Genomic DNA, 26,440 nt, shown 5'->3' on the forward strand with positions numbered 1-26,440 from the left:
GAGCTGATCCAAGCAAAGCAGAAAACGTAAGGAAAGTTGGGACGTGAGGATGCCAGAGAGGATGAACGTGCTGCATTGAGGGTGCGGTAGACGACCTTGCGCCGTTCCATGATGCGTGCAAGGATAAAGGGTGACAAGCCCACAGTCGTTCCTTTGCCAACACCAGAGGTATGTGGCATTTGGTTGGCGGATGGGGAAAAAACATGGAGGAATTGATGGGAAAATGGCCAAATTCGAGCTACCTGCGCGGTGATGTCATTCCGTCCCTCAGTGGGGCTCATTATCGCGTTGCTTGAGGCGTAAATGAGTGCGCAGTAGTTGCTGAGAAGAGCACCAAAAAGGCTCTATTATGCCCTGGTCCGCGTCCAACATGCAGTTTAACTGCGCTTAACCTTCAACAAGATGCGCTAGCCAAGTGAACTTTGTCGTAACGCGATGCAACGCGATGCGGGCAGGCTTGGCCACGGGGTGTACATGCTTTGGTCGTTTGGCCCCGAGTTGTTGCTAACTTGCTGCTACACTCCAGCTCGTCTAGCCCAAGGCCCGTGGAGACGTGCATATGCATTGTGAAAGGGGCTTGAGCCTTGAGCCTTGAGGACGAGATCGAAACAATCGAGGTCGGGGATGCTGGGGCAAACGAGCGGAGCCTCCATCCATCTCCAGTCTCCATGCTCGAGCCTAGACGTGCCCTCCATGTTCGCTGCCCTCCAATGAATCCATCCCATCTGTAGCAGCCCGGTCTTCTCATTCGTCTGGTCTCCGGCTGACTGAGGCCTCGACGAGTCCTCCCCATGCAGTTGTACGAGGAGCATTTTCTAGCCGATGAAGATCCATGTCCGTTTTGGCGGTGAACACAACGAGGCCTGCGCTGTACGTATCAAGGTGAGCCAGACCAGTAGAAACCTGCAGTCCTTCACGGAGATTCCTTATCGACAACTTTCATGGCGCCAAACCCCTTCCAAGCCGTCATAAGGTAGCAGGCCTTTGCCGGTAGGCCACGGCTGATATCGTCAACCTACAGCAACCGATGACGTTGAAGGCGCTCTTTGCATGTGTCTACGGTGAAGTGAGATGTAGTGACTGGGCATATGCATCGCGCGATCTGTAATCTCGACTTTCTCTGAGCCCCGCGCGTCCGTGCAAGACCCTGAGTGCTCACTTCACCCCTCCGCGTCCGGGTTCGATCCACCATGCTAAACCGGCGAGACAAGCGAGACAAAATTCGATGCTGTGCGATGCGAAAGATAGTGGCAACATTTTTTTGTATTTCAGAGGCCCTGTCCATCATTGCCCAAACTCAATCCTTGCCGGAAAGTCTGCTCCGTCAGCCAAAATTGTTCAAAGCGCAAGTTCCATTGGTCTATCCCGGCAGTAAGCCCTAACAGGATTTGCTGCCTGTGATAGACCTACTTCTTTGACTTGAGGGAGTTGGGAGAAAGCCCTGAGTCAGGCGCATGGGGGCCCCGGCCGTCTAGTTGGCGCTTGGTGCTAATCAAGAATAGGAAGCCATGATGTCAATCTGCCGATGTCGAAAGCCACCGATCTGTCACCTCGGGCGGCTTCGGTCAACCGGCCCTGTCAGTTCCGGCTGTCCAGTCCCGTCCTACCATGACCCGGGGGTTTGTTCATGCATGCCCGAAACGAACAGCTGGCCAGACGGTCTCGGCGAAACCATAGACACTTCGAGCCCTGCAGATCACTGGCGGGTCGCGCGCATCTGGCAAAGAAAGAACCGATTTTCGGATCAAGCGAGGGCGAGCGGATGGGTTTCTTCAAGTGGGAAGTAGTAATTCGAGTGGTCTCGTTGCGCTTTTCCGAGCCGTTGTATCTCCATTTGAGTTCCTCTAAACCGTACGCCTAACATTATGCCTCATCAGCAGTACACACCGCCCCGCTGTCTCCCTTATGCAGACACCTTGGGGCTGTACTTGGTCGCCGCCTTGTCGAATAGCGCGCTCTTCTCCTCCAGGTCCACAAGGAAATGGTGCTGGGGGTCCGCCGCCTTCAATTTTCTGTTTCCACGTGGTCAGCATGTCGACTCGACGCCTCTACGACCAAGGCACCGGAACTTACTCCGTGAACTCCTTGGGATCTTGGCCCGAAATCGCCGTCAACACCAGAAGGTTAGCAATGGCTTCGGCATAGCCTGCGTCCTTGGCCAGAGCCTGGTCCAGCGCTGCCTGTGCCTCCTCTGTACGTCCAAGGTGCAGCTCAGCAACAGCCTGAGAGACGAGAGTTGCAATGGACGACGTTGCCGGCGCCTGCGCAAGCTCCTCGAACACGTAGAAAGCCTGTTGATACTTATCTCCGCCCTGTACTTTCTTAGTCTCGTTCTTTCATACGTGGTGTAGTTATTGTACCTGTCTCAGACCGACCCATGACTCGGCCAAGTTGACCAACAAACTGTCCTGTGCCCATCGTCTCGCGGCCGTAACCTCCTTGAGAGCGAGGTCGTTGCGGTTCTGCTGGAGGTGGATCTGAACAATCAGGGCAACAGCGTCCACTGCAAGTCCAGGATTAGCACAATCCCTCCAACAACTAATGGGTGTCAAACGTACAGCTTCCCTGGTGCTGTGAAAGCAAGGCAAGAGCCTCCTCTGACTTGCCCGCAGCCTGCAGGACTGTGCCTCCAACAATCTGGACTGTAGCGTTTTCCCCCTCGGATGCGGCGAGCTTTTCAATCGTCTTCACGGCAGAATCCGTCTTGCCAAGTGCGCTCTCGGCGAGCGCTCCAAGGGCAACCAGCTCGGGCTCCTTCTCTCCCTGCACGTCGGAAATGACATCTTCGGCTTGACCAAGGGCGATGCGGGCTCGCAGGACTAGGACGCGGGCGGGAAGCTCATTCTCGGAGGAGAGGGCAGAGGTATCGTAATCAATGACCTCCTGGTACTGGCCCTGGTGGAAATAGTTGTGGATGTTGATCAATTCGCCTTCGGCAGAGTAAGGGTCCATTTTGGCGGTTTCGTTCGTTCGGAGGGAGGTTGTCGTTGATGGTTGATGCTAAATGACGAGCAGCTGCGATGTGTTCCCCTTGACCACTTAACTGATGTGGGGGCCTTTCAAGCAACGTGGAACCTTGAGAAGACACGGAGGAAGCCGTGGCCGGGAAGGTGGATCTGCCGGGTGGTCTGTGCGCCATAGACGACCAGGAACCGACAACATCCCCGTCCAGACTTGCGTTGATCACCAACCACTACTTCATCATAAGGACACAAAATGCTGCTATAAGACTATTAAACTCATTGCCAGTGTTTTCTGGAGAGATGACTGACTGAGGCTATTGTATCTTGCACTGTGTGAAATAAGGTGTCTGTGAGATTATCTTTATCTCTCACAGTCATGAACATCGTCTATTCGACAGCGCAAGGTAAAAACAACACTTTTAGCCAAGTGGCCGTAAAGTCCCAATCCATAGAATTTCCAAGCTTAATTTATTGCGGTGTTGTTTCCTCGATGCTAATCAGCAATCTCTAGAACGCTCGTGGTAGTGAGTCCTACATATCATCATCTCCAGCGTAGGCTACGCGGGGTAGCAACTTCGAGCATATAACGAGGAAAATAAGACACCCAGCTTCTAGTGAAGGCTGCGGGATCAAGATACGAGAAACATTCTCCAATAGAGACCAGGGTCAGTCACAGTGATTACTACCTTTGATTCTATGAGTATAGAACATTATCATACACAATTGAAATATCCTCCACGGGACTCCCAGATGTACTCCTCTACGCGTGTTACATACTTCTCAATGGTTCGAGGCCACAAGGCATGTATTGAGAGTGCTCACTGCATCTATAAAGGAGGTGTTCTTACCAAGTCAAGTATCCAGCCTGAAAGATGGGGCAGAGTTCATCCAGAATATCATCTGGAATATGATGATGAATATACCAAAGACAACAATGGCAGAGTGGCATCCAATCTCTCGCTTCCTGCCACCTAGGCACAGGTGCTCTTTCCCTCGATATTTGGAAGACTACTATGCCCAAGTTCACGCATCTTCTCTCTCATCACAGTCCATCACTCTCGGCAATCACACAAGTATCACATATCTCGAATCCCCAATCACTCACCAACTTCTCTTTCATGGAAGTAATCTTTACTCCGCCCCTGATTTTTCATCTTGTGGGCTTGGTATACGGCTTGGCTCCCATAAACCTTCTTTACCTCGTACTGCTCCCTTTTGTTGACGAAGATTTCCTCATTGTTCTGCTTAACGGCTTATTCTTCCGAACCGTTCACGTCAAATTTCGCTTCCATCTCGCCTTTCGCCTCTCCCTCGACTGAAGTTTTGAAGCACATCACTCCGTCCGGACTCGAATCACCTGACCTGACCGTCTGGTCTTGCCGCTCATCTCACGATGGATCCTTTTGACCCGCTTGAAATGAGAGAGGCAGTCCCTCAGAAGCCTAGAGGGCCCCTCGAACCCAGCGTCCTCGACCGGAAGAGGCCAGTGGCTCGATTTCCAGACAGCTTTTCTGCCAATCTCGGTCGCAAGGCTTCCTCCTTCTTTCGTCAAGACGATTTTGCTCCTGGGTTCGACCAAAAAACCTCATCATCCCCTCCTCCCCTCCCCGAAAGCCAGAGCATCATCCATCGAAAACGAGACGTTTTACCTGACTTACCTTCTCCATCGATTAATCGCGATCGTCAAACATCCGTCGCGTCTTCGGTCAAGGCAATGGTCGCGAAATTTGAAGGAGCAACCGCTACACCTGAGAAATCCGACAAGATGTCTGACCGCGGAGATTTCGATCTCACCCCCTCCTCGTCGCCCGTTGCTGACAAGGGCAAGGGCAAGGCGTCGTTTGATGAGTCTACTGACACCGCCGTTGCTTCTGTCGCGGCTGGCGATGCTTCTCAGACCGAGAAGAAAAAATCCGCTCGAGAGATTGCTGACCTGGAGCTTCTCAAAATGGAGGATTACTTCAATGACGAGTCCCTCACGCGCTCTCTCGACAACTATATTGCTCCAAAGCATATCCACACCAAGGTCAAGGTCCTTCCTCTTGAGGAAGACGAGGGCGTCTCCATGGTGAAGGCTGCTAAGATTGAACTGTGGAACAAGTTGGCTTCGCTCAACGAGGCCTTCGAGAAGCGCCACCCGTCCGCCAAGGAAGAGCGTCTCGCCCAGGAAGCTGCTTTCGCTGCCACCAACGCTCGTCTCGACGAAATTTTCGGAGAGTCATCCAAGCAGAGCGCTCTGAACGAAGAGGCCAAGAGAACCACCCGTGCCGAGCGCAGAGCCGAGCAAAAGGCCCAGAAGAAGGCCGACAAGAAAGCCCAAAAGGCTCGCAAGGGTGAGGTCCCCGTCGCTACTGCCCCTCAGGCTGTCCCTTCGCCGACTCTCGAGGAGCATACCACCAAGGAGGCTTCGCTTCGCAAGAAGTATCCAGAGATCTACGCAAAGATCGATTACTGGCGCGCTCTTGGTGCTGCCAAGAAGCCTGCCGACCTTCTCGATCCTGCCGACTCTGGTAGCGAGTACACCGACGACGCCCACTCTGACGACGACTCGCTTCTTGCAGCTCCTTCTCATCGCGTGGCCCACGAGACCCAGACGACCACCGCCTATGGTCAAGCCGCGGAGAGCAAAAGCCAGACGAAGGAGGCGTTTACCGATGATTCTTCTTCCGACGATGATGCATCGAGCACTGGCTCGTCAAATGGCGACCCGTTCCACTTGAACAAGTATCTCACGCCGGAGTACCAGGCAAAGGCCCAGGCTTATCTCAAGGCCTTCGACGAAGCTCAAGCTCAAACTCAAGCTCAAGCTACCGATAAGCCTGTCTACGGGTCTGCCCCTCCCCCTTCCTCCGCCCAGTCCGGAGGAAAGACCATCGCCGGCAAGCCGACTGCCACGGATAACCGCTCTCAGAAAACCATGGAGAGCGATGAGTCTTACACCTTCATCCAGAGAAACCCAAAGGAGGTTGATGCGTTCTAGAGCAACGCGCGAACCTCACTCCACGTCTCCGACGATGAGCTTTCCGATACCGACGACGTCAAGGCCGCCAAGGTCTCCGCTGCCCAGCATGAGCGAGACGAGATCAACCGTCGTGCATATGAGCGCGTGAACGCCGCTCACGCCCGTGGTGAGATTGTTCAATTCGAGAATACCAAGCCGATTCGCGACACTTTCTCGACTGATATCAAGAAGGAGGACATCGTCCCCGGTTTCGGAAAGGGCAAGAACAAGCAGGCTCTTGCCGCCTTCGACGAGGAGGCCTACGCCGACCGCTCGATTGCGTCTCACACCATGAAGCCCGCTCCCCTTCGCATCCCTTCTCGCGCCAAGCAGCCTACGGTCGACAGCCAAAAGACCAGCACCAAGGATGTCTCGCAGGCTCAGAGCAATACGCCCACTGTCTCCGATACTCCGCGCTCATCGAACTCTAGCAGGTACCGCATGGTTGCTGGAGAGTCCACCTCCCTTACCCAGGCCTACAACGGCAACAACCCGTTTCTGAACAGAACCACCAGCGGCTCTTCCACTCAGAGCGGCGGTCCGAGAAGTAGCGGTGGCACTCGCAACTTCAGCTGGCCCAAGAGAGCCAAAAACAGCAAGTACGACTTCGTGGACAGTGATGACGACGAGGCTATCAAGAAGAAGAAGAAGTCGGACAAGACTCCAGCTCAGACTCAGACCACCACGTCTGGCGGCAGTAGCTCCCCTACGACCCTTCTGAACAACATCAATTGCCTTACCGGCTTCACTCGCAAGATGGCTCCGCTCCCAAAGCCTCCGGTCGACGAAGAGACTGGCGGCCGCCGAGGCTTCACGGTAGAGGAGTACAAGACCGTCATCCAGGACGAGTTCAACCGTTTCGTCCAGCAGTCTCCCGAGAAGAAGGCGCGCGACCTGGAGACGGCTCTTGCCATTCTTAACGGCGTCCCCTCTGCGTCCTCATCCTCCGGCCGTGCCCCGACTACCCCAGCGCCCGCTGCCTCTGACAACATCACTCGTCAGACCGTGACCGTCAACCCGTTCCAGCAGCATCCTGCTGTCCGCCTCGCCGGCGCCACGGCCCTCCCGCCCACGCCCGCGACCTCTGTTGTTCCCGCAACCACGTCCCAGCAGATAGCAGATCTGGATGACTTCCTCGCGGAGGAAAACGACAACCTTTACACCACCTCTGGCCCTGCCGCCGCGGGCTCCAGCTACGCCTCGAGCTACAACTCCACCGCCTCTACTAGCCAGAAGAACCAGAATGAGAAGGAGAACCAGGACAAGTATGAGCCCTGGAACGATCCCAACTACCACGAGGAGGCTCTCTCCCACGGCTACGCCTTCAAGCAGACGGGCTACAACAACCTCCCCGACGACATGGACCCCCGTCCCTCTCACCCGCGGACAGCGCCGTGAGGTTCTCGAGCACTACGGCATGACCGAGGCGGACTACCCTGCTCCTCCCGCCGGCTACCCCAACCCTCCCGGCCCCGAGCCCGGCACCGTCGCCCCCCTGCCCCTCCCGCCCCGCTCCGTCTCTTCCCTGGCCAGGTCACTCCGGCTGGCAGCATTCACGGCGGCTACAGCGACGCTTTTGCTCCTGCTCAGGCTTATACTCAGGCGCAGGCTCCTGCTACCGCTCAGAGCCTCCGCACTCCTCGTCGCTTCCGTCGTGCTGCTACTGCGCCCCCCGCGACTGCGCCTGACAGCCCTGCTCCTGGCTATGACGCTGACTGGTTCTGAATGAAAGAATGATAATGACACATGACGATACGAACGAAGACGAAGGGACGCACGGATGAACGATTTACGAAACGGTCCGAGACGTCTTTTCTTGCTGCTTTAGGGAATGCGATTGCTTGTTCTGTCTGCGACTACGACGAAAAACCGAGAAAACAACATAAAAGCGTAAAAGGCAATTTGCTCAGAGTACCCAACATAGAAGCATCGTCGTCAAACGGGAACTTGGCATGCTACCTCTCGGTATTCCCTCCCTATGGAACTGTTCATGAAATCAACCCGCCTGGATTCATCGTCGCGAAATGGCTTCGGTACACACGCACTAAAAAACCAATAAAAAAAAAAAACCTTACAAAATCAAGCAAACCCCAGAAAAAAATGACGTGGTGTTGGATTACAGGGAATGGATAGTCGCTCCTTCGATTTACCACTTTCCCTCTCGAGTGAGGAGGTAATATTTGGAAAAAAGGAGACCAAGAGAGGCAACATTTTCTCTTGCTTCTTCGCAGAAGAATTTGGCTGGCTCTCGACTCTTTCCAAGTTTTTACAACTTTCACTCGTTCTTGTTCGAATTACGACTCTGAGAGATATCCATCCCATTCCCTTCCCTGAGAAAAAGAGAACCCCTCATAGTCGAACCCTTTTTTTGCTCAATTGGCAGTCGCATCTCGCAACCGTCTTTTAGCATGTTTGAGAATACCCTAGATTCGAGCTCAGGGCACATGGCGTGGCGAGATTAGTTGGAGGAAAGAAGGAATCGGACAGGATGGATGGGAACATGGTGGGAAAAGGGAAAGATGTTCTCGCGACCACTTTATTCTTGATGGATCCCTCTTGAATCAGAGGTTTCAGCCTAGCCAAACACAGTAGATAGTCAAAAGAATCGACCAAATTTGGATCGAGACACTGGGGGCCGTAGCTCATTTCCTTCCTCGCGTGACATGTGACTGACTGGCAATGAACCTACAAGTACGAAGTACAACTGTGTTGACTTGCGGCAGATTCGATGGAGCCTCCCTTCTCCGCACGTCAGGCTACCAATACTCAAAGACCTTCGACCTCAGAATTCCCCGCCCTGCTCCCTTGCCCCCTTCCTCTCTGCTTGGGGTTCCTTATATCCACCCGCCCGTCCTTACTGTTCCAACAGTCTCGAGATACCAAACCGGTTCCAACTCAACTAATTCCAACTTCAGTGCAAGCAGCCTGCGGCGACAAATCGCTCTCTTCCACTGATATTGTCAGACAAACATCCCCTAGACACGTATACACAAACATGGGAGCATCAGAAATTCAGAAAATTGTTTTGATTAGGTATCATCCCCTATCCATGGCATATCAGCCCCTGTCGGGGAGCAAAGGCCATTGTGCCGACTCCATTCATCAACGTAGCCTCTAGTGCGCGTTATAGGACCTCCTTCTTCTCCTGTGTATGTACAGCATCGGTTGCTGTGCTGCCAACAGAGTCTATGCCCCCTCTACAGGGCGACTCGACAGCTAAAGGAAGAAAGAGAGTAAAAAAGGTGAAAAAGGAAACAAAGGGAATCACTCTTGTGAAAATTATTCGCTCGTATGTCCAGGTCCATCGCCCTTCCTTGCTGGATCTTCTGGCTCTCCTCAAGCAATCCCAGATACGCCGCCCCTATGCGGAATTCGTGTCCCTCATACATGACAAAGGTATATATAGAAAGGTCCCATCGTACAAGAAAGGAAGGAAAGGGGGAACTGATTAAGTGCCGCAAACACGCTCAAAAGGGTTCCACCTCTAAGCACTCTGTGGCGGTGCTCCAGCCGTGCCATTGTTCTCCGATTCAAAAGCCAACTTCCGAGGGTCAGCACTCTCCACCTTGGGGAAGTTTGGCTTCTCCATGCCGGAGACCCCGCTGTCGGTCTCACCAAAGGTGATGCCGAGGGAGTCTGCGTTCTTCTTCGCCTCGAGTGCTCGTCGTCTCTCATCTTCTTGAGCTTCTTCAAGGTTCATCAACGCAGGAGGGCGGTGTCGCTGCTGTCTTGCCTTGGCAAGGGAAATGGTCTTTTGTTGATACGTCGTTGTTATCGCCTGGGTATCATCTCGGTCAATTGTTGCCTTCATGAGTGCTGCCATCCATAGTCTTCCTGACTTGAGATTGGGGACTGCAAAGTAGTGAACAGTCGGTTTGGTGAAGTTCACGGCGCGGGACAGGCCTGCGCGTGGTGGAACGAGCTTAAAGATGAACATTGTATCATCTCCCTTTTCTCCTGAGGTGGTGGTGTCGTGTCCAGTGACAGCACCTGCGCCGGTAAGCTTGGCGTGAAGTCCGGTTAGCTGTTCATTGTCGGCTGGAAGAACGCGGTGGAAGGAAATATCGATGAGTCCCTTTTCTTGATCGTCATTCTCCGAGTAGTAGTATGAAAGTCGGCGTCCTTTGAGCACAAACAGTCGGGGCTTCCATGTCGTCATGAGGTTGGAGCTCTTCTTTCTCATCCATCCGCTGTAGTCAGCGTCTTTGACAGCTTCAGCGGGGCTGATCTTTAGAAGTCCCCGTTGATAGGCACTCGTCTCCTTCTTGCCCTTCTTCCTGCTGCCCTTGCTCGCCACGGTGGTGGCAGTGCTGGGGCTCTTTGCGGTATCGGGTGAATCGAGCTCGAAGCTGGGCCCGGCAGAGGGGGTACTCGATCCGGTTCTAGCGGGCGAGGGCAAAGGCGAGTCCTTCAGGGATGGGTCAATTGGCGAAGCCATCTTGTTGCGATCACTCGAGACTGAATCCGAAATTGCACGCAAGCCAGCCACCTTCATCGAGGGCTTCACAACAGCGGAAAGCCACTCAGCGTGAATTCCCTGGCGGGCCGCAGGAGACTCGGGCACCGGAGAGGCACGAGTCTTGGCTTCGAGTTTTGTGACACTGGGTGCTCCGACGTCCTTGACGGGAGGTATGGGCCGCGCAGACTGAGTGGTACTTGTTGAGGCAGTTCTTCTGTGGGCTGTGGATTGCATGCCGTAATATTTTTGCGCAGCAGGGGAGGCCACGCTGTCGCGGTTCGAGTCGACGCTTCCGAATCTCGAGTGCCTCGAAATGGCGGTAGCACTGCGCACCCGTTGCTCCTCAGCGTAACTGTTCTTTCGGCCGTGGCTGGCGGTACTATCGCGCTTCCTAAGCACGTTGCGGCGTCGACCGTCGACTTCAGTGCCGCTAAAGTAACCACGGTCGGTATCGATGGCGGACTCAGGAGCGTGTAGACCAGACTGTTGCATGACGTCTTGAAGCCCGGTAGAAGAAAGTGGTCGGCTTGAGGCGCTGCCAAGGGTCCAGTTTCTGTCGAATGACGGTTGCTTCTTATGAGCGCCATCAGTCTGGGGAAACGTTCCACTCGTGGCCAATTTTGGTGTCACGGTGCTGGCCATAGGCTGTCCCGTCAAACGGAAGTCAGTGGACGACGAGTGTCTGCGAGAGTGGTGCAAATCTCTGACAGACGCAGCCGAAGGTCGTTTCATGTGAGATGGACGGGTGGGACTGTCGACAATCGGGGAGACTGGCGACACAAGTGATGATGTATCCAACTTGGGCGTTTGCGAAAAGGACAGGCGCTTGCTTGAGAACGACATGGCTCTGTCGTCAACCGGTGTCATCCTGGGCATTGAGCTGGTCAAGGTGTCGGCCCGGCTTCTAGACCGCTTCGCATCTTCCGAGCCCACGTCACTGCCGTATGTCTGCGTCGTTCTTCTCGTTGCAATACCTAGGTTGTTACACTCGTCTTGCAGAGACTTGATCTTCTGCCATGTCTTAAGTCTCCTACCGACAGAACCCAATTCAAATGCCTTGATGAAGAGTGAACTCTGGTCCATACCCAGCAGGACTTCGCCGGTAATCTCTTGGTCGCGGAATACTTCGCAGTGCGATTTCTCGACGCCGACTGTGAACAGATACTCAGCAACTTGATCCGGTGTCCATGCCTCCACCTCGGATCGACTGTGCATGCCCTCCTCTTCTTCGTCCGTTTCTTCGCCATGAATGTAGGACATTCGATGATCGAGCTGAGCACTGTATTCGCTCCCAGAGTCGGTAGGAGGGGCACGCATTGCGCCATTGCTAGGTGTAGAACGCAAATCGGTGATATGCTCGTCAATAACGTTGAGAGTTTCGCTGAGTACATGATCCTGGTTCGTGTTGATACGGCCGAGGGCGGCCGAGGGCGGCGCACTCACGGCTGGCGGCGCATTCTCGATTGCAGGAGTTTCCTGCTTAATGTTGTTGAGAGGTAGAGTAACAGGAGCCGGAGACTCGGGTGGTGGCGTGGGAGTGGGTGGAGCGGCGGGGGTGGTAATCTTGTCGTCGGTCGGGTCGGGAGGGTTTGTTTGTTTGGGTTCGTTCACCACCTCGGGCAGTGTTGCTAGCGGTTTCGAGAAGTTGTTCGCGGGTGCCGTCTTCGGAGCTGGCCTGGTGTAGACTGGACCATGGATGATGAGCTTCTTATTGTTTGCATAGGTTGGGTACCATGTAGACGAACCTTCGGGAAACAGGCCGCTGTTTCCGTTCACGAGGTGCTTGCCCAGAAACCATCCATCTCCAAACTCGTCATCTCGTTCTATTAACTCAACTCGATCGCCCTTGGTTAGGCTCAATTCGTCAGAGCTGCGAGCAATGAAGTCATCTGCAAGAAGAGAAAGAAGTCAGATGGAATTCCACAGCGGAGAGATCCGGTCCAGTACTGTCAAGGGCGGGGAGACGAAGATGCTGCATGACGCGAGCGAATACGAGTGACGAGGAGCGGGACAAGGCGGGCGGGTGGGCTCAGGCGTTGTTAGCGGATGAGTGGAATGAACTTACGTATGACCAAGAGGGTATCGCCAACTTCTGGCTTCGGGAGAGCCATGATGTCGACGATGCCAGGCGCCGCGACAGATGCGGGTGGCGTTTGCTGAAGATAATGAGTTGTAACGGGATCAATACATAGGAGATGAATTCGCTGGCTGGGCAGCCTGGTCTGGGCTGGACTTGACTTGGGTGCGACGACGACAAGGGGGGTGGAGACGTGCTGCTGGCGAAGCGAAAAAAAGAGTGGCAGTAGCCAGGGATTGTCAGTTGTTCGGCAGCTGGGACCAGGTAGGTATTAGGTGGTGACCGCAGTGGGCGGATAAGATGGTGAGGAGAAGTCGGATTGGAGGAGAGAAGGGCGAGGGTGGTGAATGGGAGATGATTGCGGACCGGGGTGGAAAGACAGGAAGGAGCAAAAGTTGGACTTGTTGACGATGGCCCCCACAAAGGTTGTTTTTCCTGTCAATGTGTCGAGGGCAAAAGTTATGGTTGGCGTTTCTTTCCTAGGAGGATGAGGTTCCCTATTCGTTTCCGTGTCGGACTCTCCTGGACCGGCCACTCGGTGTGGTAGGTTACTGGCGTCGTCTGGCTGAAGAGCTGACTGCCGACAGCGTAAGAAAAAAAAAAGTGGCGAGTTGTTGAAAAAGGGTCGTTGCTGGTTCGGGGGAAGCAATGGAAGCTGAGGTGCGAGGTTGGAGTTGCTCAAGGCGGTGTTGTGTGATGTGATTGGGGGACACAGAATTGGCGTAAAGGGCCGCTATTGGGTCATTGCGACGTAGAGGTAGGGCGCATAGACGACGCTGGGGACTTTAGTGGACGGATGATGGAGTAGGACGGGTCAGATGAAGCTGGTGTCGATGATGGTGAGGCGATCCCAAATGGAAGCCCTCTGCCGTTTGCTGTACCGCTGCCGCCGCACCTGCACCTGCGCTGCGCTCCACTGCGTATGCGCAGACCTCTTTGCAGTAGCTGCCCTGTGGTCTGGCCCGAGAAGCTGCCTAATGAGATGCAGACTCCGAGGTTAGTTTGGTGGTTTGGGGTCAACGTGAGGCCGAATGGGCAATCATGGGCTGGCGGTAAGTTGCTGACGGGTGTTTGATGTGGTTGTAAGGGGGAGGGGAGGAGAAGTCCGTACTGTGAAGGCCGAAAGTCTAATGTCTAATCCAATTGACGTCGAATTGTCGTCGTCGTCGGTCGAGCAAATATGCAATACGAGGCAGAGAGAGACCTGTCTTGGTGATGTTCCTTCCTGAGGCAGAGTCGAGCAGTGCGATCCGCAGGGATGAATAACAAGGAAGAAAAAAAAAAAGAGAAGAAGCAAAGCTGAGAAGGTGCACGGAACTAGAAGGTGGCAGGAAGGGGTCGCAAGCTCGGGTTTCGAGTTGGGACGGAAGGAAGGGGCCGCCAGATGGTGGTGGTCTGGTCTGGTCTGGTCGAGGGGTAACTGATGGATGGGATGAGAGCCCGAATGAGTGAGGTGAGGTGAAGGCGACAGCAGGCGATTACTGGCTGGAGCTGAAGCCGTGAGACCTGTGTCCTAGGAGACCTGACAATTGAATGAGGTCAAGTAGTTGGAAGGAATGGAAGAAAGCCCAAATAAGGAATGGGGCTTGCTGATACGGGGACCGTGTGACGAAAGCGAAGCTGACGATGCGGAACGCCCAATGCAAGGGACGGCAGCGTCCGTGAACCCTTTCCTGTTCCTGTTGGTTGATGTCGCCGTGCCGTGGCTTTCTGTGCTCAAGGCAAGGTGCGGTACCTTGGAGATGATGATCAGACCAAGGCTCAGAGCGCGCCTAAGGTAGTTGCGGACTCGTTGGATCTGGCCGAGCGGGATTCGATTTAGGGCCCGGTGCTACTGCTGCTGCTGCTGCTGCTGCTGCTCTACACTTGGGAACAGTACAAAAAGCAATGGACGATGACGATGGATGATGCCAATGTAAGGTGGTCTAATATAAAAGTCAAGCAGGAACGAAGGGTTTGGTTTTACAATAGTTTTGCATCCGTAGGTAAGGTCGTAGGTAGTAGCTAAGGCGGGAGAAGGGCCCGATAACCTTGCTTGATGAGGCGCAGTTTTAAAGGGATGGGTAACGGAGAATAAAGAACTGCTTCTCAGTCTACAACGAAACACACAAAGGCCAGGAAGAGGCGTCTTCAAGCTAAAGTATGTGGAGGCACAGAAGAACTCCCGGTTGATCTTTTCAAAGTACAGTGAGTGCCTTCCTCGGGGGAACTAAAAAGCCAAGTGGACAATAAACCTGACGGGAGGCAAAGATGAGGTGCCGCTGAACGGTGCGGATGATGCGAATAATCAATCTGGAAGGCAAAGAAATGGAATGGAAAGGCAGGCCCAGGCCGGGGGCTCCTTCCCTCCTTCCCACCTATCCGCATCCGCTCTTACCACAACGGCAAATCTCACCTCAACCAGACGGGACCTGCCAGATCTATCCCAGTTGGGCAGGTCCCTTAAAGGGCGCGATATTGGAACTTGCGATGCAGATGGACACGCATCATACACAGTACAAACTACAATTTTTACTACCTTACCACCCGGACCCGTGGGAACCGCGGATAGAGTTCACTGCTGCGAGTAGTAGATGGCGAATGAAGCCACCGACACGAAGAACACGTTCTTCACAATCTGACACCATCCCAAATTCCTGTCTTGGCCATATCATCAGAGTATACTATGAGATCCCAACAACGGAAAAGCGGATGGGTCTTGTTTTGTTTCGGCTTCCGGCTCATTTGGCTTCCTTTCCCTTTCGTCTCCTCTCTCATACCTCCGCAATCCACGACACCTCCGACACCTTTTTACGATGTGCAAAGGCAGCTCGGAACAACGCGATACGACCTAACACTGACCAGTATAGCCCCGTCGCCGTGCCATGCTGACGAGTCCTTCGTTTCTCCCGTCGCTAGGACATGCTTGGCTCCAAGCTCGCCCATTGCGTAGCCAACCGAACGGACAGTCACGGCCGTGATCACGCATCTCTTTCCTTTGGTACCCACCCCGAAGGAACAGCACGCCGGCGGCCCGTCCGGTGCTCATCAACAAGTTTCGCCATTTCGCCATGCGCCAAAAGACCAGACTTTACACGCGCCACGAGGCCCGAAGCAACCAGGGCATTCCCGTTCCCCGTTTCCGCGTGGACACCAGCAAGACGATTGGGAGTGGGAGGGGACCGGGAGGGGCATCTTGCAGCGTGTGTGCAGCGGCTGGTTCCCCCAGTACAGCAAGGATGGCCCGGAGCCGCGAGCAAACAGCTGGCCCCAGACACGCCAATCATAGTGGCTGTCTATGTCGGTCGTGGTGGGAATGGCAAGGTGATGCCCGCTTCGCCAATGCAGTTAATCTGCTTGCTTTTTAACGTTCGGGCGCGTCCACCTCGAATCACGGCCAACTGGCGAAATTGACAAGCCAGGGCAAGCTGGGGCGGCATGCAGACTCACGTGCCGACCATTTTCTATCGGGACATGTCCCCCCTCTTTTCTATTCATCTTGGGAGAAATTGGGGGGATCAAAGTTCAAGGAAACATAACGAAAGATTCTGCATTACATAATCCGTCTGCACAGCAGGCCTGCGCTATCAATCCCCCAGAATAAGCAATTCGATAATCGAAGCTAGCGAGATGGACCATCGGAGTTGTTTCCACAAGTTGACAAGTATCCGTACACTACGCATGCGATGCGGGCCCCGCCCTGTATGAGGTAACGACACTTCTTCAGATGTTCTGTCCATTCTGACGTTGGCTTCTATCACCTTTGCACCGATGCTGGCTATTTCCTTTTCACAAACTCGACATGAGGTTGGCCATATCTGAAGAAACTGTTTGAGTACAGACGAGGGGAGCAAATTTGTTTTGCCAGTATCGGCTTTTATCATGGCTCAACCTCCTGATAGGGCTCTGGAACCCGAATCTGGGCATATCGATGCCCCTTCGGCTGGTGACGAGAGTGATCGCAACATCAAACATAGGCATCGATGGCTTATAAACTTCAGAAATACTGATCGCTGTGACATACAGAAGATAAGGCTGGTTACACAGAGTTTGTCTTCTGGAAAACAGCAAGAAGCAACAGTGACAAAGTAGACAAAGAACTGCCGCTTCTTGTCATACCCATCGCCCCTGAGCCACTGTCAAGTGTCAACGGTGAGAGACAAGACATCAACGATGTGGAAGCAAGGGGTGTGCGCTATGAGGTCCGGCGTCAAGTTTGCATACCTCTGATCGTGTGGAGGACGTTGTTCCAGAGCGCAAACAGGTCTATTTGCACAGGTTTTTAGGCTTTTTATATTTAAGTGACTCCCGATCTACTGTGTAGACTTTATTGAACCTTGAAAGAATACTTGGGGGCCATTGTAGGGTTTCACTTTGATTCAAGAAAGCAAGGTGCCTCTGCTGCCGGATCCATATGCTTCTGGTTTCTATGAGTTCAACATGCCATCTGTCTACACCCCAACTTTGCCTCCCATCTGCGAGTCCCGAGCTCAACAAACATTCAAGCTTTGGATGTTTGCTAGGAAACCGCACTTCAAAGAGGAGAGTGTAGGCTGCCATTCGTTACCTCTCTCCCCATCGAGTTGATATGCCCATGTCTGTATTACATGCGCGCGCACTCACTATGCACAATACGGTCTCGCAGGTTCATGACATCTTCCGCACGCGGTATGGATACGAAGGGGGACATTGTTCTCAAGTTCTCAAGGTGCGCGACGAATACCTATGATGAATGAATGCCTCGATTGTGACTCCACTCAGCACTTGTCATCGGTGCCATTGCAAGCCATGGTAAGTCGACCTAGAGCTAGACGGGTATCGTGTCGAATGGCTACTAGCCAAGTACCAAGCCATATTGGGACTAACGCGTCCCCGCCTCACCAATCGTCAGAGCCACCCCGGCCACTACCATCTCGGCTCCGGCCTTAGCTTAGCAACTGGCAAACACCTCCCCCGTCGTCCCACCCCAAAGTGTTCCAGTGTGGTCTTCCATGTGCTCCAATCTTCCAGCATCCGTTTGGGCGGTCCTATTCATTAATTCTGGTCGTTATCCCCAATCTTTGGTGCACGTCCCCTGGCACAATCGACCTTCTCTCATTTGGCCCAACCCGGAAGCTTTCACCACCGTCGCCGAAGTTTTCCCCGTCCCGAATGTCGGATCGTCACTTCAGTTGTGGGAAGAGCAACCTAACCGGAGTAGATATCTCCTACACGTATCCTTAGCTTGGATACACCCTCGAGTTTCAGCGACATTCTTCCCAGCATCGCATCGCTGCCCACTGTCACCATTCGACGAGGGCCTCGGCCGCATACCAGAGAAAACGGTACTCCACACCGGACGTCTGCGACACGTTCAGGCTCGTTGGTTTGCTACACATCTACCTGCCTTACCTTGACCTCGGATCACGACGAAACCTTCTGCTAAGAAACTTCACCCTACGAGATACCCGCGGCACGCCTTGCCGACACCTGCACCGTCGCGCCTGCCGTTTGGTTGAATATCGCTGTCCACCGAAACGGGACAAAACCTCAAAGTGCAAGAGGAGGCAAGAGGGGTTGAACCGCGGTCTCCCTCTCAGTTCAACCACCACTCTGCGACTGCCTTCCCCTCCACTTGAGAGACTCGCTCCTTCCTCTATCGATACAGAACCTACCTCCGACTTCGACTCTGACTCTTGTTCGCTGGTGACCTAACACTTCCAGAGTTAGCTGAGACCTCGGCCTCATGGTACGCGCCCGCTTTCACTTTACATTTCATTTGACAAACCACAGCCTCGTTAACCAAAATGGCCGACTCCAGTCTCGCTCAAGATACCCCTTCGCTTCCGCCGCGCTGCCGCCGCAAACCCCGTAAACGACCGCGAAAAAGCAAAATGTCACCTCACAGGGCCCAGCAAGATCTAGTCGGGGGGGCCCTCTCAGGAGCGCAGGTCGCCCGCTCGAATGAGACTGTCAACTTTCTGCTGGGAAATCGTCGTCCAGCATGGATGACCTCGCAAAATGAACAAGCGTCTCGCAGCCCCCATACGAATAAGGGACCGACGTCAAGAAGTCGACAAGGCGTTCAAGGTTTCCCTATGGCCCCAGCGCAAGCGCCTCGGAAAGAGTCTTCGACAAACGCCTCGAACTCACCCTCTGTGCCAGGAACCGTCGCGACGTCTGCTTTCCGACTCCGACCGTATGACAACCTACAAGACAAGTCTACGGCAGCGCTTGAATCAAATCAACTCATAACGTACTTTCCCTGCCCTATTTCATCTTCTGGAATCCCACAGTCTTTCCCCTCGCCCACAACGCCACAACCGTCTCTAACGTTTTCCTCTGGCAGTGACTGCGCAGCCGCTCTTCCCTCTCCGGCCCCAACTGACCAACCTAGTCCTCCCACAGTCACATCAAACCAAACCTCGTATCAAATCCGGGAGACTTGCCTTCAAAGTCCAGAACTCGGGCTTGACCTCGCAGCCAACAACTCAAACGAAACAACGGCTTGGACTGGCGAGACACGCGCCCTGCCAAGACCAGCTAATGTCCTTCCGCAAGATCTCTCAGGAGCTGGTTCTGGAGACGCTGTTCCAGACCTGAGCAATCCGACTCTATCAACAAATCTTCATTCCACATCAAGATTCACCCTCTTTGAACCCAGTGAGCACCCAGCGCTGTTCACACCGTCGATTACGCTTCCTGAAAAATCGCCAAGCTCGTTGTCACTCCCTCTGGTCCCCGACTCACAAGCCGCACATAGCCCTACGCTCAATCTATCATCTCGACCATCGTCCGGCCAGAACTCAAGACCGCCAGCAAATGTAAGTCCGCTTGTTGCTGGTCACCACACGCCACAGCCTCCTGGCGAAAGGCAAGATGGCTATTCCCATGCTGGACAGTCCGCAGGAACTAGCCGGGACCCGCTAGACAGCTTCCGCCAAATAGTCATGGCCAACAATCTCGACAGCTACATATCCGATCGCGGCGGCATAGCCAAACTCCCAGAAGATGGCACCACGGCACCCAGAGTACGACTTCTCAAAGACGCCATTGAGAAGGCAGATTACTTCTACATAGTGCTTCACCAAATTCTTTGTCTATGGACGCTTGACACCAAAGCCGCACACAATCTCCTTGGTCTTCCTCCTGACGTGACGGAGAGCGCGCTCGGTATTGTGCAGAATGTCCTTCGGAAGAACGAAAATATGGGACAGGACACGATTTTCTTCTTCGCAAACTTTCCAGCTAGTAGTGCTTCTGGGCTTTGGCATACCGAAGCCTACCGCAACCACATTGGGGAGATCTCCAGGTTCCTCAACAACCTCCACGAACAGTGGAACAGAATTTTGGTTCCTGCCATGCGACCTCACTCAGGTCGAGGTTATCCTATCTTGGCAGACGAATTGCGCTATCAGCTCAAACTTCGGTCTCCGATTCTAGAGACAATCTTCTTCACCGTCACTAGGAGACATACTGGTGTCCCAGACGGCCCCATTGCCGATCAGATGAATGCGCTATTCCGACAAGATTCCCAGAATGACCAAACACAGATGTCCGATGAGGAGCAAAGAGTGTTCCAACGCTCGCTAATCTCGCGGTACAAAACCTTGGTCAGTCAAAGTCAACAGCAGCAGCAGCAGCAGCAACGGCGAATAGCACAGCAACAGCAGCACCCGCAGCAGCACCACCAACAGCAACAGGACATCGCCAGAGCAACTGCCAGAGCACAACAGCAGCAACAGCAACAGTATCAACATCAACAAATGCATCAACACCAGCAAGCTCACCTGCAACATCAACAGGACTACGCCAGAGCAGCCGCCATAGCACAACAGCAAACCGCAATCGGCAATCTCAGAAGGATGTCTGCGAACTTCTCCCCAGCACAAGTTAGGGTGCCAACACCAACACAAAATTCTCACACTCAAGGGTTTGACATGTTTCCATCCCCAACGGCTGACGATATTGCCGGGATGCCAGTTTCCTTCAACGCACCCGCCGGACCAGTCCCGCCACAGTTGAGGCTTCTCAGCCAACCCCTAGCGAATCAGCCCCTGACCCCAACAGGCTCGCCTCACTACCCCAACATGCCGTTGCCACATACTGCGAGAATGGCACAGACTCCGGGGCAGACATCTCCAGTTCTCCAAGCACCTCCAGGGGGGCTATCAATGTCTATGCCAGGCCTGACATCGCCTGCGCAGGCTATTGCCCCTAGAGCTCCCTCAGTTCATACGTCTGGGGTTATTCAGGATCCTTCACATAATCAAATTCAACACCATAATCTAGGTTATCAACTTCTCCAACAAGCCCGCGATGCGGAGCAAAGGCGTGCCAGGTCCCGGCAACTGGATACTGCCCAGAACCAAGCCCAGGCTATTACGCAGCTGCAAACTACGAGCGTGGCCCCGCCTAGAGTTCAACCCCTTCACCATCACCACCACCATCACTCCTCTTCACGGCCCCAAGGAATGCAACAGGGGCCATCTCGTGGAGCGTCTGTGCGCACACCACAAATGCAGCAGCTGCCTTCGCCTCAAACTGTCGCTTCTACTTCGCATGCGAGCCCAAGAGGTTTGGGAATCACTCAGGCAGCTCCGAGTACGCAAACAACGAGGCCTCCTTCGGCTAGCTTCAGGCCCACTCGTGACGCAGCAGGACGGCTCATAGGCAACCTTTTCCGATCACCCAACGTATCGATTCCGCTAGATCGTATGCCTCGTACACCATGGGAACCAAAGGCTGTAGGAATCGCACTTCACCAAGTTCAACTACGGAGTCCAAGAAGAGTACCGCGAGAGTTACCCAGGTCGGAAGACCAGTCAAAACCAGTGAGGTTTTATCAGTCCATCAAGGAGCTTGCTCTAGGTCCTATCGCAACACCAGCCAAAAACTGCGTACACCGTCTTGCCTTTGTGGTGCCCGACGAACACTTCAACAAGCTCTGCCCGACAAGCAACTTGTTAGGCGACTGTGTCCCAGTCTCGGAGTACTTTGAAGGGTCCCTACGATACCGTCTTCGTCTCTGCGAGTTGCCAGTCAGCCCGGATGAACCGGCAAACATCTCAGAATCTGTTTGGGCAGTAGCGCAATCCTACTGGCCTGAACATATTGCCATTATGGTCAATGACAATGTCGTTGCGGTCCGCCGAAAGCAGCATAACGGGCAGCATTTGCCTGTGGAACTCACTCCATATATACTACCTGGCACAAATTCGATATCTGTCAGTATCAGCCCCAAGCCCGCGGCTCAAAAGCCAAACATGATGTATTTCATGGCTGTTGAGGTGGTTGAGACGCTGAGTCACGACAACATTGTCAATATGGTTATGAGCCAGGGCACCATCTCGGCGGACACGACAAAGCAGGTTATCCGGAGCCGTCTGGAACCAGTGTCTTCCGATGGGGATGATGAGCTAGTTGTGGTTGGCAGCGATCTCAGCATTGATTTAGCCGACCCTTTTAGCGCCACGATATTCAAAATACCAGCGCGCGGTGTTAGCTGCACGCACATGGAGTGCTTTGACCTGATCAACTGGCTAGAAACCCGACCGGTCAAGCCTCGGTGTACCGCGCACGGGGCTGGCGATGCATGCCGCATTTGTCATCGCGGTACCGAAGGGAGACCTGAGCCTTCCTTGGTTGACAAGTGGAAGTGTCCTCTTTGTGACGGGGATGCTCGCCCGTACAGTCTTCGAGTTGATAGGTTCATGGAAGACGTCCGCAAGAGCCTCGAGGCTGAGGGCAAACTTCATACGAAGACCATTTATGTTAGGGCTGACGGGATGTGGAAAGCCAAGGAAGAGGAGGCTGATGACGACGAGGAAGAGAATGTAGAAAATAGGCAGCCGCCAGCCAAGCGGGCCAAGACACGGCCGTCGATACCGGAGCCAGAGATCATTGAGCTGGACTAATCGCAAGGAGACGCTCCCTTTCTTGGTCTGGGAAGAAATTGCTTTATTCTTATTTTGCTTTGCGCGGGCATTGGGATGCCGAAATGATACCGTCTGCAACATCTGGGCGTTTGGGGAATTCGCGATAGGGTGGGATACCCTGCATCAAGGCATTGCAAACCTATTCGCTTTATGAAGGGATTAGGCGAGACAACATGATCTTAGCCATCGGCTTCAAGCGACAATAACGATAAGTACTGGAAGCTATAATCATGTAGCTTCCAAAGCATGTGTACGATTACATACATCATTTTAATACCAATCAGCCTGTCATGTTATCGTTGTGAGGCGAATCTGTTCATACAAAAGGTGTATTTTGAATGTGACTCAAGATCTTGTGAGTGACTTCGGCTCAAAATGGGCTCATTCATGGACACACGATTTTCAATCATCTCGAGTTGGACGAGGTCACAAACTTTGTCAGGGAATAATCCAAAAGAGGGTGGTTTACCTCTTAGGTTGACATGGTGTCTATTTAAGGTACAACCCAAGGTCGGCAATGTCGGCAACGTGAGGACTAAAGTACCTCAAAGCTCGAGGTAAGACGACCAGCAACAAGGGATTGATAGCGGTGGTGATTGGGTCACACGCCCAATGACATCAACCCTACCTTACCTTGCCTGCCAGAGCTGAATTCAACCAGACACATGCGTGGTGTCTGTATCGAATCGACTCGACTCTATCCGCACTTATTGCGGGAATAAACTTGACCTGCCGACCGTGAAGTATTACCTCACCTTACCTTACCTTGCTTTACGTCTGTCTTCTTGGTGAGCATTTGCAATAGGCGCCGTCCTTTCTTTACTGTTGCTTTGCGAGACATCTTGAGCTTTTAAGCCTGCGCCTCGGTATCGGCTCCGCAGGCCTGCCCACCTTACCTAGGTACTCCAACTCTCGAAGTCAATTGTCACTCAGCTCAGACGACGAGGCTTGGAAGAGGGCTCAGCCACACGCGTCTACGTCGCCTCCTTGTTAACATCACGCTCTGTTCTATCCGTACGGATTCCATTGAATTAATCATCGTCTGTTTCCAGGAACGCCGAGACAGCGAGTCATCTAGACTTTTTTTTGGCCGCTTCCGCATTCCGCGGCGACACAGACGATACCGACGACGCCGACTGCGCCGACTGTAGGTTCTGCCTCTTTCCATCTCTTCCGACAAGACTTCCATCTCGATTTCTTGAGGGTTTCCGATGAACTGAGGCGAACCTGTTCCTCACTCCTCTTCCGCCATCGTTTTTGGCTACCTCACCATACTACACCTCACTTCTAACGCAAAGCATTGCGCGCAGCCAAGAGAAAAAAGACCAAGACCGGGGAAAAAATAGACACCACCCCACCTAGGTTGCTTGGACTAGATTGCCCCTCATTCCAATTCGGAGCTCGCACGGTGCAATACGATCACTTAATTGAGGTCGAGGAGCAGTTTTGCAACGTCTGGTCCGCCTGTTTGTCTGTGCCTCATCCCACCTCCGACCGGCAAAACCACCATCGCAGAGAACCAACGTGGTGGCAGCATATTACACGAAGCGCACTGGGTACCTGAACCACACACCATCAACCCACAACACCTCCCACACCACCACCAAAGGATATCCTCTTAAACAAGGAAAGCGCGGACTCAGCGAATACCAGAAACTCACAACCATGTCGATCAGAATAGCGCTCGACAATGCGCCAGAGTTCTACACCAACCTAGACAACGTCAAAGGCCGCGTCGTGCTCCACCTGAGCCGGCCAGAGCAGATTGGCGGCATCGTCGTCAAGCTTGAGGGTGAGTCCAAGACTGCCCTCGGTCTGCCGCAGGACAGCTACCATGAGCGTAACACCCGGCCCGGAGGCGGGCCCGGGAGCATTGCGAGTGAGAACCACAAAATCCTCTACCGGGTCGCACAGGTTTTCCCAACCTACGAGGAGGACCTTGGCGGCGGCGGCTCGAGTTTCTCCCAGAGCTACGTCATCCAGGGAGGCCAGCACGAGTTCCCCTTCAACTTCAAGCTGCCCATCAACAATGCCTGCAGCGATCCCGTCTCCATGTCCAAGATTGGTGGCATCGGCGGCATGGGAGGTTTCGGCGCTGGCATCGGACCCTTTGGTCTCGGCGGCGCCCGGGTCATGGACGGGAGCAAGCAGCTCTTTCTGCAGCACGTCACCAAAACCTTGCCGCCGTCCTTCACCGGGTTCCCCCGGCAGGCCGAGGTGCGGTACTACCTCAAGGTCACCATCCAGCGCCCGGGCTTCTTGAAGGAGAACTGGAGATATCAGATCGGCTTCAAATTCATGCCCATCGAGCCACCCCGGCCACCCAAGACTTCGCAGGAAGCCTTTGCCCGTCGACCTTTTACCTTTAAGCCGCGGCCCCGGAGCTTACAGACGAAGAAGTCAACCATGTTCGGTTCCAGCAGGGACGACGGCACCGGGGACGCCAACGCCGTGCCACCATCTATCGAGCTCTCTGCGCGTCTGCCACATCCTCCGATCCTGACGTGCAATCAACCCTTACCGCTACGGCTCATCGCAAAGAAGCTCGTCCCGTCGCACGAGCAGGTATATCTTACCTCCATCCAGATCGAGCTCGTCGGCAAGACCAGCGTACGATGTCACGATCTCTTTAACACGGAGATTAGCAAATGGGTCGTCGTCACGCAGTCCGGCCTCAGCATCCCGCTCCTCATGGACCCAACCTCGGAAGATCTGAATCTCGAGAGCGTCATCCCAGACGACCTGTGGCGCTCCATCCCGCTACCCAACACCGTCGCGCCCTCCTTTGTGGCGTGTAACCTCCAGCGCTTCTACGAGCTCGACATCCAGCTGGGTCTCTGCTGGGGCAAGCCACCCACGCGGGGCGGCTTCCTCAACTCGACCAAAGAAAACCCCGCGGCGCAGACAATCTACCTCCCGCTTCACTTCTCCAAGATTCAAATCTACTCGGGCATCGCGCCGCCGCCGCAGCTCCTCGAGGCGCTCGCGGCGCAGGCCAACAGGCCCGGCGCGGCGACGATGAGCATGCCGCCCAGGTTACCCCCGCGCACGGCGCAGTCTGCCCCCGTGACGGCGACGCAGGGGAGACCTCAAGGTCAACAGCAGCAGCAAAGACCACCGCAGCAGCACCCTGCGATGGCGGCGCCGCAGTATGACCCGCTGTACCCGCCGCAGATGGGCACACCGGGGGCGGCCAACTTTGACGAGGCGCCGCCTAGTTACGATGAGGCTATGGCTGCGGAGGCGCCTGCGCCGGGACCGGAGTCGAGACCGGCGTACAGTGGCGTTACGAACGAGAATGCGCCGAGTCAGATTCCGGAGAAGGGGAATTAGAGAGATGAAATCTTGACGAGAGATGAGAGATCGGAGGTGAGATATGGAGCATGGGAGTGGGGGAGTTTTGATGTTCGTGTGTGTGTGTGTGTGTGTGTGTGTTTTGAAATGCTCGGGCTCTTGGGGAGACGAGTTGGCTGTAGATGGGAGGGATGGGGAATACCTTGGAGGGAAACTAATGAGTAATGGCGGATTTTTTTGGGAGTGTTTTGAGAGGGGTGGTGGAAGCTCAACAGATGTGTATCGCGGCAATGAGGAGACGAGGGATGGGGGTGGGTGATGAAGCATTTTCGTTTATTATACCATGATCAATATAGAAGGGATGTTATACTTTGAACCGCATGATATTTGCAAAAGATGCTGTTTTCGTAACGATTGCTTGAGGATGACCAGATGCATCTCCGTGTAGTCGGGTGCTCATGTTCTTGTACGCCCCAAGTAAAGCAGAGCTGAAAAGCTGCGTTATTTCGGGACCATGCGGGATGTCAGGGATCCCGTCAAATACTACGTAGCCATCATGAAAGCTTTCCAAATGTTTGGTCTTCTAAAAACCCGAGACATGAGCCGTATCTATATCGATCGTGCCGCCTGGGGGAAATAGCAAACGAGACACATCATCTCTGCCCTTTTCGAGACGACGCATGTCTTCGGGTCTATTTGCTCCAGTCCATCATCTCCGGTCACGAGGTGCCTCGTTTCTTTCACAACGCA

At 54.0% G+C, this 26,440-nt stretch overlaps 5 protein-coding genes across 5 annotated transcripts; 3 read left to right on the forward strand and 2 right to left on the reverse strand.

The window, feature by feature from the left end:
• Positions 1-1,903: 1,903 nt before the first annotated feature.
• N0V96_004821 (uncharacterized protein) lies at positions 1,904-2,952 on the reverse strand (the record flags this gene model as incomplete). The annotated part of the gene is made up of 4 exons (XM_065757232.1): positions 1,904-2,012; positions 2,074-2,312; positions 2,361-2,503; positions 2,559-2,952. 4 exons carry the CDS (start codon positions 2,950-2,952, stop codon positions 1,904-1,906), a joined length of 885 nt encoding a protein of 294 aa, XP_065614001.1.
• A 1,776-nt stretch (positions 2,953-4,728) lies between these two features.
• Positions 4,729-7,362, forward strand: N0V96_004822 (uncharacterized protein; the record flags this gene model as incomplete). The annotated part of the gene is made up of 2 exons (XM_065757233.1): positions 4,729-5,928; positions 5,983-7,362. 2 exons carry the CDS (start codon positions 4,729-4,731, stop codon positions 7,360-7,362), a joined length of 2,580 nt encoding a protein of 859 aa, XP_065614002.1.
• Positions 7,363-9,448: 2,086 nt separating this feature from the next.
• N0V96_004823 (uncharacterized protein) lies at positions 9,449-12,534 on the reverse strand (the record flags this gene model as incomplete). Its single annotated transcript, XM_065757234.1, has 3 exons — positions 9,449-12,108; positions 12,169-12,312; positions 12,489-12,534. The coding sequence occupies 3 exons, from the start codon at positions 12,532-12,534 to the stop codon at positions 9,449-9,451; spliced, it is 2,850 nt and encodes a 949-aa protein (XP_065614003.1).
• A 6,874-nt stretch (positions 12,535-19,408) lies between these two features.
• Positions 19,409-22,375, forward strand: N0V96_004824 (uncharacterized protein; the record flags this gene model as incomplete). The annotated part of the gene is made up of 4 exons (XM_065757235.1): positions 19,409-20,071; positions 20,751-21,062; positions 21,210-21,270; positions 21,330-22,375. The coding sequence occupies 4 exons, from the start codon at positions 19,409-19,411 to the stop codon at positions 22,373-22,375; spliced, it is 2,082 nt and encodes a 693-aa protein (XP_065614004.1).
• Positions 22,376-24,061: 1,686 nt separating this feature from the next.
• On the forward strand, positions 24,062-25,729 carry N0V96_004825 (uncharacterized protein; the record flags this gene model as incomplete). The annotated part of the gene is made up of 1 exon (XM_053194872.2): positions 24,062-25,729. One exon carries the CDS (start codon positions 24,062-24,064, stop codon positions 25,727-25,729), a length of 1,668 nt encoding a protein of 555 aa, XP_053047752.1.
• Positions 25,730-26,440: the final 711 nt, after the last annotated feature.

Source organism: Colletotrichum fioriniae (assembly GCF_027942845.1).
Source record: "Colletotrichum fioriniae strain IMI 355084 chromosome Unknown scaffold_5, whole genome shotgun sequence".
NCBI classification, from domain to species: domain Eukaryota; kingdom Fungi; phylum Ascomycota; class Sordariomycetes; order Glomerellales; family Glomerellaceae; genus Colletotrichum; species Colletotrichum fioriniae.